Source organism: Chaetodon trifascialis, chromosome 2 (genome assembly GCF_039877785.1).
Source record: "Chaetodon trifascialis isolate fChaTrf1 chromosome 2, fChaTrf1.hap1, whole genome shotgun sequence".
In the NCBI taxonomy this organism is placed as follows: Eukaryota; Metazoa; Chordata; class Actinopteri; order Chaetodontiformes; family Chaetodontidae; genus Chaetodon; species Chaetodon trifascialis.
Genome location: NC_092057.1, coordinates 30177153 through 30192887, shown reverse-complemented (window position 1 = coordinate 30192887; position 15735 = coordinate 30177153). Strand labels below are relative to the sequence as shown.

At 40.0% G+C, this 15735-nt stretch overlaps 1 protein-coding gene across 2 annotated transcripts in view; it reads right to left on the bottom strand.

Moving 5' to 3' along the window:
• The window catches only part of glra3 (glycine receptor, alpha 3), a 116160-nt gene extending 100651 nt beyond the window's left edge, over positions 1–15509 (bottom strand). For both annotated transcript variants that reach the window (XM_070979224.1, XM_070979216.1), the window contains exon 1: positions 15215–15509. In XM_070979224.1, coding sequence (XP_070835325.1) covers positions 15215–15285 — 71 coding nt within the window. In that variant the 5' untranslated portion in view covers positions 15286–15509. The remainder of the gene's footprint in view (positions 1–15214) is intronic.
• Between the last annotated feature and the right edge of the window lie 226 nt (positions 15510–15735).

Below are 15735 nucleotides of genomic sequence, written 5' to 3'. Positions count from 1 at the left end.
TCTTAGGACCCAGGATCCACAGCACTATGATCAAATGGACTCACTGGCCAAAGCAGGAGCACAGGCAGGTTTCCACAGTGTCTGGCATTTCACTGCGATCAATAATTGGCAACAGCTATGATTCAATGCAACTATCTGAGTCAGCACATACAGTCAGACCAAAATTTATATATTTTGATCAGTATCTCATCTGACCACATTGCAAGCGCGTTTGGCACGTGTAATGGTCACTCAACCTGACCGAATGTACACAGGTGAAACAGGGATGTCTGGTGACTCAAATTGCCTGTTGACAAACGTGTATGCCACTTTCCCCGGGTCGGCACATGACTCGTTCATCCTGGAGAATTCTAGCATCCCTACAGTCTTTCAGGGGGACACCCCTCTGGATGGGTGGCTACTAGGTGATAACGGCTATCCACTGTGGTTGATGACGCCATATATATCACACCTTCAACAAGATGGTAACATGGTTTTAACGGTGTTTTCAGCAGTGCTCGGTCAGTCATCGAAAGCACATTTGGGGTTCTCAAAATGCGTTTTAGATGTCTGGACTGGACAGGTGGTTCATTAACATACACCCCTTAGAGTGTTGGTGCATTCTTCGTGGCATTTTGTGTTTTACACAACATGGCTGTACGACGTGGATGTCACTATGAACTCACGGAGGACACGGATCGAAAATAGAGCCCTATGTGTCTTTATATGGTATACTGGTGCAAAACAGCAACCAGTTCTATGTTACCCTGACTTTAATTTGCATTAAAATTCAAATTTGTAAATATGATTCTGTAAGGAAGTCCCTTTTCTGGGTGACTCTCTTCATTATCATTCTGTTCAGTCTTGCCATTTTGCAACAATGTCCAAAATCTTGTAGTCCACACGCAAAACAATTTGAGCATAGATGCTGTGGTGTCATTCTGCTGACAAAAATGTCTGCGATAATACTGGTGTGCATCCCATCAATTACACCAAAAATGCCGGGGAAGCCCGCTATGTGTTGTCCTTTTGTGAGCCTGCAAGTTAAGGACATCCAGTAGAAAGGAGATAATATGAGGCTGAGAAAGTGCTGTAACTGTCTGTGTGATCACTCCTTTTTGTCCTATTGTGCCTTTGTGTTTCCCTTCCTCTCCGTCTTCTGTCTGTCTCTCCCCTGTTTGTTATGTGTTTGTGTCTTTATGCACAGGTGTGGCTGGCAGGTCTCTCCCGCCTCCTCCTCTCCTGAGCACACCTGACACCAATCATACAATCAGCTAGGGCTGGGCGATATGGCTGAAAACTCTATTGCGATATAAGTGTTTTATATTGGTCGATATCGATAATTATTGATATTTTTTATGACCTATTTAAAATAAGGATCAGGAGAAAAATACACTCAATTTAAATATTTTTATTTTAAATTTAACCTTCCTCTGATTATAATCCCCTCAGCTATCAAGGCAGAAAGGAAATGTCAACACAACCATGGAAAACACTCAAATAATAAATGTAAAAAAAAAGTTGTAAAAATGTAGACAGAGAGAAACCTGAGAACTTTTTTTTATGCAGGTTTAGTGCAGGAAGTTTACAAAAAAATGTTTTCAAATATGTGCAGTGTTTTGGAAACATAGCAGAAACTGAGGTAGACTTGACATACAAACAAACAAACAAGCAAACATGATAGACAGAACAGTAACACTGACTGAACTATAAAACCAGCCTAGACATGTGAACAACTTTAGTCACTCTTCTTACTCTAAACATACATGAACTATTCAATTATATTTTTATTGCAAGTGTGTTTAAGAAAAAAAAAAAGTACGTGTAAGAGATGTTTATAACCTGGCTTCTCCACAGTGCTCAGTGAAGCATGTCTTTAGCAATATGATATGCCGCTGCCTCCGTTACGTCTTCGTGCCTTTTAGATGATTTGTCATCAGGCACTGAAGCAGATACCTCTGCATGGTGGTCAGCTGCTTGTGCAGTGGTGCTGCGGTTGGCGGACGTTGGCGAATACGGCTGCACTCCAAAGAGTGAGCGCGGCTAAGGTGGTTAAATAAGTTTGCGATGTTACCGGTCTTGGTGGGGACGACAGTCTTGCATAAGTTACAGACCACATTGGTCTGACTATGGTCCGACTTATAAAATCCAAAAAACTCCGTACTGGCGAGCTGACTTTCCCTGTTTTATCGACGATTTCTTCGTTCGCTGCAGCGCTCACTTTCTATTTCTCATCTCACTCCTCGCGGAGCGTCAAACACGTGACAATGACACGGCGCAACCGAACTTGATAATGTAACATGATTGGCGTGTTAGCGTGTCTCTCTCACTGATTAGCGATTACGCCCTACGTTGCTCAGTTACCTGAGAGTGAGTGCCTTTGTTCATGCAACCAACCTCGCTTCGCAACTTCAGGTTTCTTCCGACGAAGAAAAAAAAATTATCGAATGCTTTATCGAACGCATTTTATATTGATATTGATGATGTGTCTATCGCGAGACATATCGCTATCGTCCTATCGGCCCAGCCCTACAATCAGCACTAACCTGCTCACAGTGACAAACTAATGAAGCTGGCTGAGAAAATTGCTCCAGTGTGCAAAGCTGTCATTAAAGCATAAGGAGGACTTTGAAGAAGTATTTTGCTTTGTTTACACTTGTTTGCTTATTACATAATTCCATATACATGTTTCTTTTATAGTTTTGACATCTTCAGTACTAATCCTCAAGGTAGAAAGTAATAAAGATAAAGAAATCAATGACTGAGAAGGTGTGTCCAAACTTTTGACTGGTGTTTTACTTCATTATTTATTTCATTTGCTTTCTTTATCTGCTGTCCATGTGCTGCTTCAACCAAATTTCCCCACAGGAGATCTAGAAAGGCTTATGTTCTGGAAAATGGATTAAATCTATATATTGTATTTCTAGTCCTACCAACCACTCTATGGGGTTTGCAACACAAACTGGTATTCACACACATATTCGTACACTGGAGGCAGAAGATACCATGCAAGGTCCCTTGTGCCCATCATTAGTGATAACCATTCACATAAATACTCACACACCAATGGCCATGGTCATTAGGAGCCACTTGGGGTCTGGTATGTTGCCCAAGGACACTTGGACGTATACTGCAAACTGCACTCACCTTATTAGTGGACAACCACTCTACTTCCTGAGCCACCTGAAGAGGCCCCATATCTTATATTGTCTGAATATAGTGTAAAAAAATAAATCAATACAGCTATTAAAAAAAAATAACTTCACAAATAAATCTTTAAATTATCAGAAAAGTTGGCTTGATTATTTATTCTGTTAATTGACTATTTGGTTAACAGACTAATTATTTAATCTTTAAAGAGTTTAAGTTCTTTATCACACAGCCGGGTATTGTCGAACATATCTCCAGACAACTGTTGCACTGTGTGAGCAAGAAAAGAGTCACTTTGGTCAGGTGTAGACAATGGATTGTGAGAGAAAACCAGTACAAGTTACCAGTCTATTCTACTACCAGTAAAAACTTTGAAGATGAAACTAGTCTGAGCAGTGGCACTGCAAACAAACAACAACAAAAAAAAGAATGGCGGAGGGTCACTGACGCAGTTAGTCATCTAAGTTATGAGCATCAAAATGCAGAAGATATACAGAAAGTGCTTGATTTAAAGGAAGGCCAGAAAGTGCACAAGCACACAAAAGCAGAGACATTGCTGGTCGAGGAGGAGAATGGACACCAGCAGTCTGAGAGACCCTGCTGCTGGTTCAACTGTCACACACTGCACTGATGACAACACACATCCAGATGTGGAACACATAGAGCATCTTAAAACATTTGCATTCGCATGAAGTCATTACCAATGTTCCTTTCCAAACACAATTTCCAGTCCCACTGTGGACAAGCTTTATTGGAACTATTTTGTGATATGATATTGAACAGTTTAATTAATAATTTTAAGGATACGTCAGTGAAAAACTTACAGTTGATTTTGAGAAAAAGAGGTTCGTAGGTGTTCACATACAAAAAACAAAGACATGGTGAAATTCTTCTTGATTTGTGGGAAAAAAATCATAAGGTCATTACGTCAAAAGGTCTTATAAACACAAGCAGCTCATTACACACATTTATATACATTTATGTACATTTAGCAATTTAATTATTGATCACACATGACAGTCATGAGGGAAACTGAATATTTATGTCTACATTGTTTTAAAACTCATCTGCAGAAAAACCATGATTTTATACAACATCAGTTCCAAAATGAGAACACTGAGTTAACTTGTATGTAATATATTACATAAATACAGTAAATCAACCGTTTCATGTGGGTAGAAGAGGTGGCCTACACATATTTAAGGACAAAATCATAGTTTTCTTGCTTACATTAATTTTTATGATAAAGGAAAACATGAAAACACTTTGAGTGACCAACATCTACAATTCCAACATGTATGTTGGAAGGTTACCTATGATCTTTACAATCCCGATAGTGTATTGTAGAAATATGCTCTAGATAAAAATACCATTGACCTATCCTAAACAGAAATGTTTTACTCATGACACTCCTTGATAAGATATTTTCACTGCTAGTTTGTAAAGTGCTATAAGTCTCCTCTCAAAGACAACAGTGTCCATCTCACTGTTAAGACTGTTGTCACTGTAGAATCCAATTGCAGGTTTACAAATTATTTAGTAATGAGTAGCTGGTTGGTGTCAGGCAGACTCTCCAAACACCAAAACTCAATTTCAAGCCTTCTAGAGTTGAAAGTGTTCCCATGTAATCTTGAAGAAACATAAAGGAGGATCTATCGGAACAACATTATGCCTCAATGATGTCTTTTCATGTTATAATCTCTGGCCAAAATCCAAACTTGTCTTAGTCCTGATAGTCAAATTATGAACAGACATCTGTGGTTTGCTTCACCAAAACATTACTTAATTAGTGCATTTGCCAGTGACTCATTGTTTGAACTCTTCTGTGTCAATGACAATTCAGTCCTCAGCGAGAAAACAGTCATCAGCTGGTGCACTGACATAATCACAATTTCTGACTACTGCTCTCCAGATTTGGAATATGTGATAATCTGCTGCAGGCCATTTCTCTCAGACACAGGCCATTCTGACCGGCCAGATTGAAAACTGTAAATGTACCACTACATGATGTTCCACAGTTCTCAAATATTTTTCACAGGGGATTTCTACAGTACAAACAGCTGACGCATTCTCAGAGAAGCGATAGTGATAGGAATGATGGGCCTTTAGAAGATACACATGAAGCATCGGACATTTTTGCTTCTTTCTACATACCCCCTGGGAAATTCAGATGACGCTGATCCAGTCAGAGAGACAGAGGCCAAGCTACAACTAACAGGAGGAGCGCTACAAGACCGTTTTCACTGAGAGGCCTTGAAAGATGTTTACAGATGCATAAGCATTATTTGATTTTGGAACAAGAGCTGCCCCCCAAAGAAAAAATATATAATTAAATTCAAGAATACTTTATTGTCACCCTTTGTGGATCCACCCTTTTGTGCTAATAACAAGGAAAGATTACCTTGGCATCACTGAATTTTTATTCTCACTTAAATTCACACATACTGATTTTAGCAATTTACCTTTAGTCCTGACAAGACAAGGTGCTTGACTCCACTCTCAGGTGAAAACAGTTGCCTACCTCCCTCTTTTTAGAATTCATTTTCTTTGCATTAATATCTAGCATTTCTAGTCTATTTTCAACTGTAGTACTCGTCCAGACTAATTAGCTGCTGGATTAACACATACATCAGAAACACTACATTTCCCAGCTACCCCTGGGGTATTTTTGGCATTACAGCCTAGGACAACTCAGTGCGGTGAGGGACGGGGTCGACTACTGCCTTCAGCCAAATGTTCACTTAGTGTGGAGTCTCCCTCCTCCCCCCATGCACAGCCAAGCAGAGCACCAGTTAAATGTGCTTTTCAGCCACATGTTTCATTAAGCAGTAACAAGTGTTCTCTTGGTCATATTTGTCATGCACCATTATAACAGAGGAAGTGACAAATACACACAAGCTCAACATCATCATCATTCCATACATGCATGGAGGATCACAAGCATTTTTAACACCACATCCCTGTGTTTTTAACATCCAGCAACATGAAGACAGAAACTGTTCCACCCCAAAGACTGCTCGCCCCAAAACAAGAACAGCTATCTTGCATATGCCATCCAGTGCAGTGAAGAACCTACATCTAAATGAAAAAGGACACTCAATTGAGGATAACAATTGGACAGGGAGGACAAATGATTAGAAAAAGGAGTGAAGGAGGATATTTACATAAAAAATCTTAACAGAGGAGGAGGTCTACAACACCCCTTATCCCCAAACAATAGTACTGTTCATCTCTTCCCAGGAGATTTAAAGGTTCCATATTATGGAAAAGCTCACTTTTTCTGGGATTTGGGGTGTTATTTTGGGTCTCTGGTGCTGCCACACGCACACAAAGTGTGAAATAAGACCTTCCATGCTTTTTTGAGTGAGATACGGATTTCTGACAGCACCCTGCCTGCAGCTTCCAAACAAGCCGATCAAATTTGGTGCCTACACTGACATTACGAGCTGGCACATTTGCATATTCCCACCCACCAGCCACCACCCCCCTCCTCATCTCCCCTCCCATCAAGGTACAGTGTCTCTCCGCCCACCAGATACAGCACTACCTTCTCACAGATACGCCATCTCCTTATCAAAAGCACTGTGTTAGGAATCATCATGTCAAGGCGTGGATTGAATTCATTTTTGAAGGCAATGTCCCCGTTACAGTTGACAAAAACCTATTGGTGTATACTAACCACTTCTAGGCTGACTGTTTCTCCAACCTTGGTCGGTACAAGGCTTAGCCAGGAAATGTTTCCTAAAAGAGGGGTCACTTCCAACTTTGCATGGAATACCTGCAGATGAGGGACATGTAAGTATTAGCTGTGTGTTTCTTTTGTAGATTAGCATGAACTTTTGTGTGTTGTAGCATGTGTTTTGCCATTGAGAGCGATGTAAGGCTAACCACTAGCTTCTAGTTAGCAATCAGCATGGTCTCTACATGCAAACCCAGCGACCCAGTCGGTCAAACGATACAGACCCTCCGCTGGGTCTAAGCTTAGGGAAATTGTGAAAATAAAGCATTTGGAAATAATTTTTAAACTGGAATATGTTAGCATAGCCCAGAGTAAAACAAGTGTATGGTTGAAACTGCTACATCACAGCACAATTTACACTCCAAGCCAACCATTCTGTGCAATGAGTTTCTTCTCTTGGTGTTTATTTATGAGTGATCCTTTGTTACGCCGTACATAGCTGTTGGCATAGCTATACATGTAAAATAAAGTTGATGTCACTTCTCTTTTTTTTAGATAGGCCAGTGCATCGTTACAGTTACCCGCTGTTGATTATGGTGTATGAACAGTGAAGTTCAGTAGGTTATTATAGATAAAACTCACTGCTCTATCCCCCAAAGCTGTAGTCAGCCCTGTAAATGTTGCATGCGTTCAGCAACGAGAACACATTTAGGCAAACAAGTTCTAAATCTGGATGGTGGCCTTTCATCCAGCTGCTGCAGCCATATTGTAACCTATTATTGATAACATAAGTTGAGTATCTGCAGTGGCATGTTATCTGCAATCATACACTGCGATCATAAGTATAGTTAAAGATAATTTGAACTGTGGCACCTCTTGGCAGCATATGTTCTCAGGCTTTGACTGCATTGAGTGCAGATTCATGTATGTATAAACCTAAAGAAATAAGAAACCTTGCACACCAGTATTTCCATCCAATAATAGCACCCACGTTTTACATTTGACTGTGTGTGCTCTAGCTAGCTACTTTCTCTCAGCCTGAGGTAAATGGCCAGTAGTGCTGGTCAGCTGTGTGAGCTCTGCCCATTCATGTGTAAATGAGACGGAGCGCTGAAACTAACAGTGCAGTTAGACAAGTTAATATCTCAGCAACCCAGTGGTCGAATTTGATGATCGACACCTCTATTCACCCGTCAGAGTTAAGAGATTCAAAGGGGCAGCACCCAAGTTCACCACAGAAACACCAATGACGATCCAGAAGGAAGTAACCCCTTGTCAAAATATTGCATGAGGAGCTCTCCCCACATTCTAGATGTAGATCCTCTTTTTGTAAACAACCAGGACCTCCGGACTCTCTGCTTTAATATGATACTGGGCTTGTATGGTTTTCTTGATGTGGTGAAATCAGCAGATGCACTAAAGTGGACAGACGCTATTTTTGTGTTTTCGCCACATGCCCATATAATTTCTTGGGGTATGAATTATGTTTAGTTTTGGTGGCAATGCTTGGCAGAGGCTTTTCACTGAGTTTCTCCCCGTCATTCTGGTATGCTACAAGTTAGGATTGGTGCTTCCTAGCCTGAGCATTGACCAACTGCGTGCATCTCACAATGAAAAATAGAAAGACATTTTTTGACTAACCATTCAGAAGCGTCCTGCTGAATTCTCTGAGTCTGAGGTTCTGTAGGAGTCTCCCCTCCCTTCAGGATCCGATTCAGGTTCAAACATGTATGGTTGAACTATTAAAACACTCGGTCTGTTCATTACCACCATGTCTGCTACTTTCACATGGGTAGTGCTACGTTAGAGTCTAAACTCTGCCCGTTACCTTGGTAACACTTTATGGGTGGGGCAGCAGCAGCTCATTTGCATTTAAGAGGTTAAATACCTGGGTGTTGCAATGATGGCTAAGATGACGTGAGTAAAATAATAATAAATAAAAATCAGATAGCTAAATTTACAGTGTTACATTGTATTGTTTAATTTGGGTTTCCTGTTCAACCACTAGATGGCAACACCAGACATGAATTGTACATACTATACAGTATTTTTGTATAGCTATACAAAATGCACGCTGTGCTTATCATCCAAGCACGCATCAGTGCGTTTGGTGAAATCATGAGTCAAGCTCTCCCGGAGCCCATAGAGATGAATTATAGGGTAGGGTTTTTAAAAAATCTCAACATGTAAGTCTATTAGAGCGCCTGGGGCAATTTTCAATCTGACTGAAATCGCCCCAAGGGGTCCGGGCTTCTGGTTGGAAAGTGATATTCCGCTGCTGAATGTCACAGCAATATTGAGGCTGCTGATTGGACAATAATATTAAGACTTAGACCAGCAAAATAAACTCTTTTCTCTCTCTTTTTTCGTGTGGTTTAAGGAGGGTGGTGCATTGCCCACTATGGGCCAGCCGCCCCTGGATGCCCCTAGTTACGTTTCAATGCGATGTTCAAAATTCAGGTCAGAATCCATGATAATACAAAGGTTTTTGACCTGTTCCTTGGTGTTTAGTGTAAGTGGATCTAGGTGTTCAGACAGCGTCTCCCTCTCAGATTTTGCTCCAGTAACAAGGACCTCAGTCACATTGAAACCCATTAATTAAATCATTACATTTTAGTGTGAAGACTTGGGTTATGGTTAGTTTAGGGTTAGGGTTAGGCAAGAAGTGGTGTATGTAATGTTCCCAAAAATTATGAAAAATGTTAAATGGTAAATGAACTGTATTTATATTGCGCTTTTCTACTCTGACGACCACTCAAAGCACTTTTACAGCACAAGTCTGCATTTCCCCATTCATAAACACATTGGTACAGTGGCTAAGCCAACTGCTCATAATGACAGTTATCCATTCACATACACTCACACACCAATGGCACAGCATTAGGATCAATTTGGGGTTCAGTATCTAGCCCCAGGACACTTCAACATGTAAGGCTGCCGAGGCCAGGGATCAAACCACCGAACAGAGAGAAATCCTAATGTGTGTGTGTTGCTGTTGTATGTCAGTTTACTTGATTGACCCACCCTGAAGGTGGATAACTATGGACAACTATGTGCGTGAAAAAGAAATGGTCAGGAATGCAGGAGTTACACAAATTACACAACACTGCCAAGCAAACTGGCAACAAGGCAGAGGCTAATACAACCATTTTGATCCACATAAACACTTAATGTTGCTGCAGTACTAGTATTACTGATGCTATTAGTGCAGTTCAAGCGTAATATCTCCTGGAAATATAGTCTTGTATTATATTATAAACAACACCGTGTGTCACTTAGAAAATGCTGCTTTTTCTAACAGGACCTTAAACTGTATTTACTAGGATTTGGCATGTCACAACACAAGTTACACTTTAAGACAAATGTTATAAGTAAACAGTTTTGTCTCTAATAACTGACTGAATATATTATTTGTTTTCATTAAATTGTCCATAGCTGTTGCCATAATTAGAAAACTGAGATGATGTTGGAGTAACCTCTGTTTCTGGCACACTGGTCAGCACTTCACTACAGTTACAGATGTACAGTTAATTTCACTGTTTAAACAAGTGATATGAAAAACTTGCATTTAGGATAATTAAAAAAGGGATCATTTAACATCCTGCCTAAGAAGAAAAAGTTTTGCTAGTAATCCTTTACTATAGCTAGTAAATAATGTTAACAGATCTCAATATAGGTTCCATAATCAACATTTTCTACATCATTTTAAAAGGGTATCAAACAGATAATCCACATCTTTGACAAAGATTTTAAAACATAAATAAGGTAATAATTGTCTAACAAGTGAAAACTTCTTAAGTGAAAAGATCTAAGTTACTCTGAAGCACAGACACTGTACTTTCCTCAAACCCGCTTTCAGAGGCTTATTGAGCAGTTTTTCCAGACAGCCTGATTATGGTGTCACTGGTCTTACAAAACTCACTGTAGTCAGGATAACACACAGGGGACAGTGGCTAATTTTATGAATTATGAGTAATTATGAGTACTATACTAAGATAAGAGATAAGATAAGATATTCCTTTATTAGTCCCACAGTGTGGAAATTTCCAGTATTACAGCAAAATGGATAGCAAAAAATAGAGGGCATCAGTAAAAAAAGGACATTAAATAGCAAAGAGGCAACATAAAAATCAAGGAATATTGAATAATATGAACAATTTAAACAAGAGTCAATACAGAAACTAGCAAACTAGTATGGGGAAATGTAAAATATGAGAGTGGTAACAGTATATATCGTTTTCAAGTTTACACCATGGCACAGAGGAAATACCAATAGTGCACACTGGAAATTAGAGATTCGCCAGGTACTGATATTGCACATAGGATGATAGTACTCCTGACTAGAGTGTTGATGTTGCACATAGGAGTAATAATACACCTGATTGAAAGATTGATATATTGCACCTAAAGCTGAAATTCACCTAAGCTAAATATTTTCACAGTATAAGTGAACACAGTTGATGCGTATTATAGTGCAGTCAGTTTGAAAGTCTTGTGAGTGTGTGGTCTACTGGGACACTGCTGGCTGTAGAGTCTGACTGCTGCAGGAAGGAAGGACCTGCGATAGCGTTCCTTCACACACTTTGGGTGCGACAGTCTGTCGCTGAAGGAGCTCTCTAGCGCTGTTAAAGTGTCCAGCTGGGGGTGGGAGTCGTTCTCGATCATGGATGACAGCTTAGCCATCATCCTCCTCTCTCCCACCACCTCCACTGAGTCGAGGAGGCATTCCAGGACAGAGTTGGCCTTCTTGATCAGTTTGTCAAGTCTCTTCCTGTCAGCCGTCGAGATGCTGCTCCCCCAGCAGACCACTCCATAGAAGATGGCTGATGCCACCACAGTGTCATTAAAGGTCTTCAGGAGTGCCCCCTGCACTCCAAATGACCTCAGTATCCAGAGCAGATAAAGTCTGCTCTGACCTTTCTTGTAAAGTGCGGTTGTGTTGTGAGTCCAGTCCAGTTTATTGTTCAGGTGAACACCCAGGTACTTATAAGATGTCACCATCTCGATGTCCGTTCCCTGGATGATCGATGGATCGATTTGTGGGTAATCCTGGTGATTACCCACAGATTACTGGTGTTTACATTACATACTATCCTATCGGTACATGCACTCCTTACAGCAAGTACTTTCTACTTCACTGGGCTCTGTACATCACCTTTCACAAATGAACCTGTAAAACCAAACTGTATGAATAGAGAGTTTAGGCATAAAAACGAACCTAACATTATGTGACAGAGACATAAATACCATTAGCAGTATTTACCTGAGGAAAATGTCATAGAACACTTCTTCATTTCAGATGTTGTTCATTTCTTCCCAGTTTCACATCAGTCCTACTTGAACACGTGCAGTTTAGAAGCAGTGATAGTGTGGTGGAAGTGCAGCTAAACTCGGTACAATCACTGTAGTGGAGACCCTGAAGAATTAATGCATTTGGTTTGAACCAGTAGAGAGAAAATGGGCAGGGAAGCATAAGGTAAATACTTTGCATCATTTTGAATGGATAGTCAAATTACTATGAGCCAGCTGCTATGAAATGATAGATAGAGCCTGTATGACCTGACAGATTAGAGCACATTGAAGCTGGTCTCTGGTTGAGATGTTTAACTGTTTCAACTCCCCTATGCTAATAAATGAAATACAATAGTAATTGTAAAACTTTGTCAGCAACACAGTATCAGTAGAGAGCAAATTGATTTAATATATATATATATTTTTAAATTCACATCTATGTTAAAATTGTTTTTCAGTCTGTATTTGTAAGTATTTAGGCCATATTGACCATCCTCATTAATCCATGCATAGCCATAAGACCTATTTCTGTCTCTATGGAAACGACTGAAAATCTGAATTTACCATTTTTCTTTTTGGCCTCCGGAACATCATTTAGCACACCAGTAAAACATAGACCGGAAAACATAAAATCGGGGCCAGAGGCTTGCAATGGCTTGTAATGGAGAGAGGAGACAGAGGCAAATACTAAAACATTCAAGAGACAGGTCTGTGTCTGTGTACACATGTACTACATTATGCAAGAAACTTGCAGAAATTAAACACCTTCTGTCAATTGTCTGAAACAGGCCTTTCTACAGTGTCTACTTTTGAATTAGTGCTGACCGTTACATTTATTTTAATGATCAAATATATAATTTTCGCAGTTTTACCTATAGTGGGATAATATCCATGGATAGCCACATTAGGCTGATACCAAATGACTGGTACCCACGTATAATGTGCCCAGCTTTACACACAGCAGAGGATGAAGGATTTACACAAACATATGCATTCTGGAAAAAAACAGCAGAAGTATGAGATAAGTGACATAAATTTCTTCACTCATGCTGCACATACTACACATATGCACACAAACACACAGTTGCAGAAAGCATATGCCTGCTCCAGATAATAAGCTGCTGCATAGTCAGTGTTGTAGTATGATATGACCAGTGACCATGGATAATGCCCCTTTGCATTCAGACAATGAAACAACAGAAAAAACAAGCAGAAATGGAATACAGGAAGAAACAAAGACTTTGAGTACTATACAGGAATGGCAAGCTGGAGGCAGATCAAATCCAGCTCCCGTTGAATGACGGAATATAAGCCTGTTAAATTTTGTCTTTGAATCCATCCATGACCCTCTAAGAAGATTTACTGTGGCTTTGATGTTTTCAGTTGCTTTTTATGCTAAAGCTTGCTCAAAGTTTAAAGAATGTGTTTCTGTGTTTTACTTTTAGAAAGCCTAAACTTAAAATACTAAAGCATGACAGACATTCCGAGCTGAGGGAGAAAGGAACAGGAAAGGAGAAAATGTGCAGAGTAGATATGAGAGCATAGGAAATCATGATAATATCAGTAGGCACTGACCTGCCTTTTGGGACTTTGAGCCAAATATTAGGGGTTTTAAAAAAACCTTATCTCAAGTAAAGTTAAGCCATGTCAATGGTACAGCATTTCTCAAACTGATCTGTATTTCCTAAATTCGAATGTCATCTTGAACTTAGTACTTCTAGTCAAGCGTAAGGATCAGGTTTAAATAAGATACATAAGCATTATTGTGCAATTACAAATTCCACTGTAGGAAGCAACTGCTTCTCTGGTTGAGGTACAAATAAAGTTGAGAAAAAACAACAAAAATCAACAGGCAAATTTCAATCTTAATTTCAAGTATTTAAACAATGACCAATTTGAATATCATTATGTAGAACTCACCACTCACTAGATAAAGGCTTATTGGAAGGTGCTGTAGCCAAGGTAAGCATATTATAACAGAAGTAGCTGCACAATACAATCTGTGCAAAAAAAAAAAAAAAAGATTGGATGTTTGAAGAAAGTGAATATTGCACAGATTGAGGAATGATGACGCTTCCCTTGTGATTATCTCCAGTGAGCACTTGGATGGGGAAAGCAAGGAGTGCATTTAAAAATCTGCAGATATGGACTGACGAAACAACAGGCAAACTGAACTCTTCAGACTCACTATGGCTCTTTCATTACAAACACATATTGTGTAGCCAAGTATTGTTCAAACAGATCTTTAAGAGCAACCGACTTTCAGAAAGGATAAAGTAACCAGTGGGCTTCAAATGAAGTGCTTGTTGGATCATCAAACAGAGAGACGGTTCTCTAGCGTGCACTCTTGTAAAATTCATTGCATCTCGTCCTTCTTGCCCATCCTTAGAGTTTGGTCATTTGGAACAACTACAAACACTTTTGCCTTTACATGAAGTCAGACTACGTGTTGTTTCAAGCAAACCTTTTCCTTACAACCACACAGACACTTTATCAGGCGAAACTAGCAACTAACTGCTGCTGTGGCTGAATCCCACTATGTGGCAAAATCTGAGGACAATACAGTATCAGTTGATACTTAATGTTTGAAAACAAACACAGGCCTAAAAGTGAGTATGTTTGACAGGGATACCTCAAGAGTAATGACAAGGATGCATATTGAGATGGGAATATAGTGTTTTGCAGTCCAACCTGAAGATAACATAAAAATGTAGATTATATATATTATCAGTACTGCACTAGTAATGGCATTTTGATAAATAAATGTGTTGTAAATGTATGAGTCCAACTTTTTAAACAAAATTTGATTTTCTATAACCTTCCCCATTCATGCTAATACTGACAAAACTGTAATAAGAACACTTTGGCAGATAATATTAGTCTGGCCAATATCGGTCGGTGTACTGACCCCTCGCCTACAACAGGGCCCAGGTCCAAGTTACTGCCAATGCACAGTGTTGACAAACATTGATCAGCAAATACATAAGCCATTTCACATCAAAAACAAAATCAATCAAAAACAATTTAGCTACACTTTTTTTTAGGTTTACCTATCTATCTCTAGTTCACAGACAGATTACCAATCAATTGGGTTAACAAAAAGCCAGGTCTTACCTGAGTACCAGTATGCCTACTAGTTTCCATGCGAGTAAAAAGCCCGCCACTGAGAGCTTCCTCCTCCTCATCTCTCCAGAGGCTCGCTAACCTCTGCTCTACCCACGGCTCTTGAAGCTTTCAGCACCGCGAACAGCGCTCGTGCTCCAGCTGCGGTCAAACAACACGCGGGGGGCAATTCACAAACATAACGTCGCAAGAGGAACTCCAAAAACTGTCAGTGTTCGGTTAATTCCGATTACTAGGATGAGAAACAACATGGTAGCTAGGGATCTCACAGAATTAACCAGCTAACTGAAAGGGGTTGAGAAAAGAAAAGCAGACGAATCGCAAGATAGCTGTTATGACTCCGCTCAGGGCTTGTTCTGTGCCCTCATGAAGCACGGGGGCAGAGAGACCCGCCCTCCATTCTGGTTGTCATGACCGGCAGACAGCTCAGCCAATCGTCTACAGTGTTGTCATTTTTTGCCCCGCTTAATTGTATCTGAAATTAGAAGCCCAGCGAGCTGGATCAAATTCTA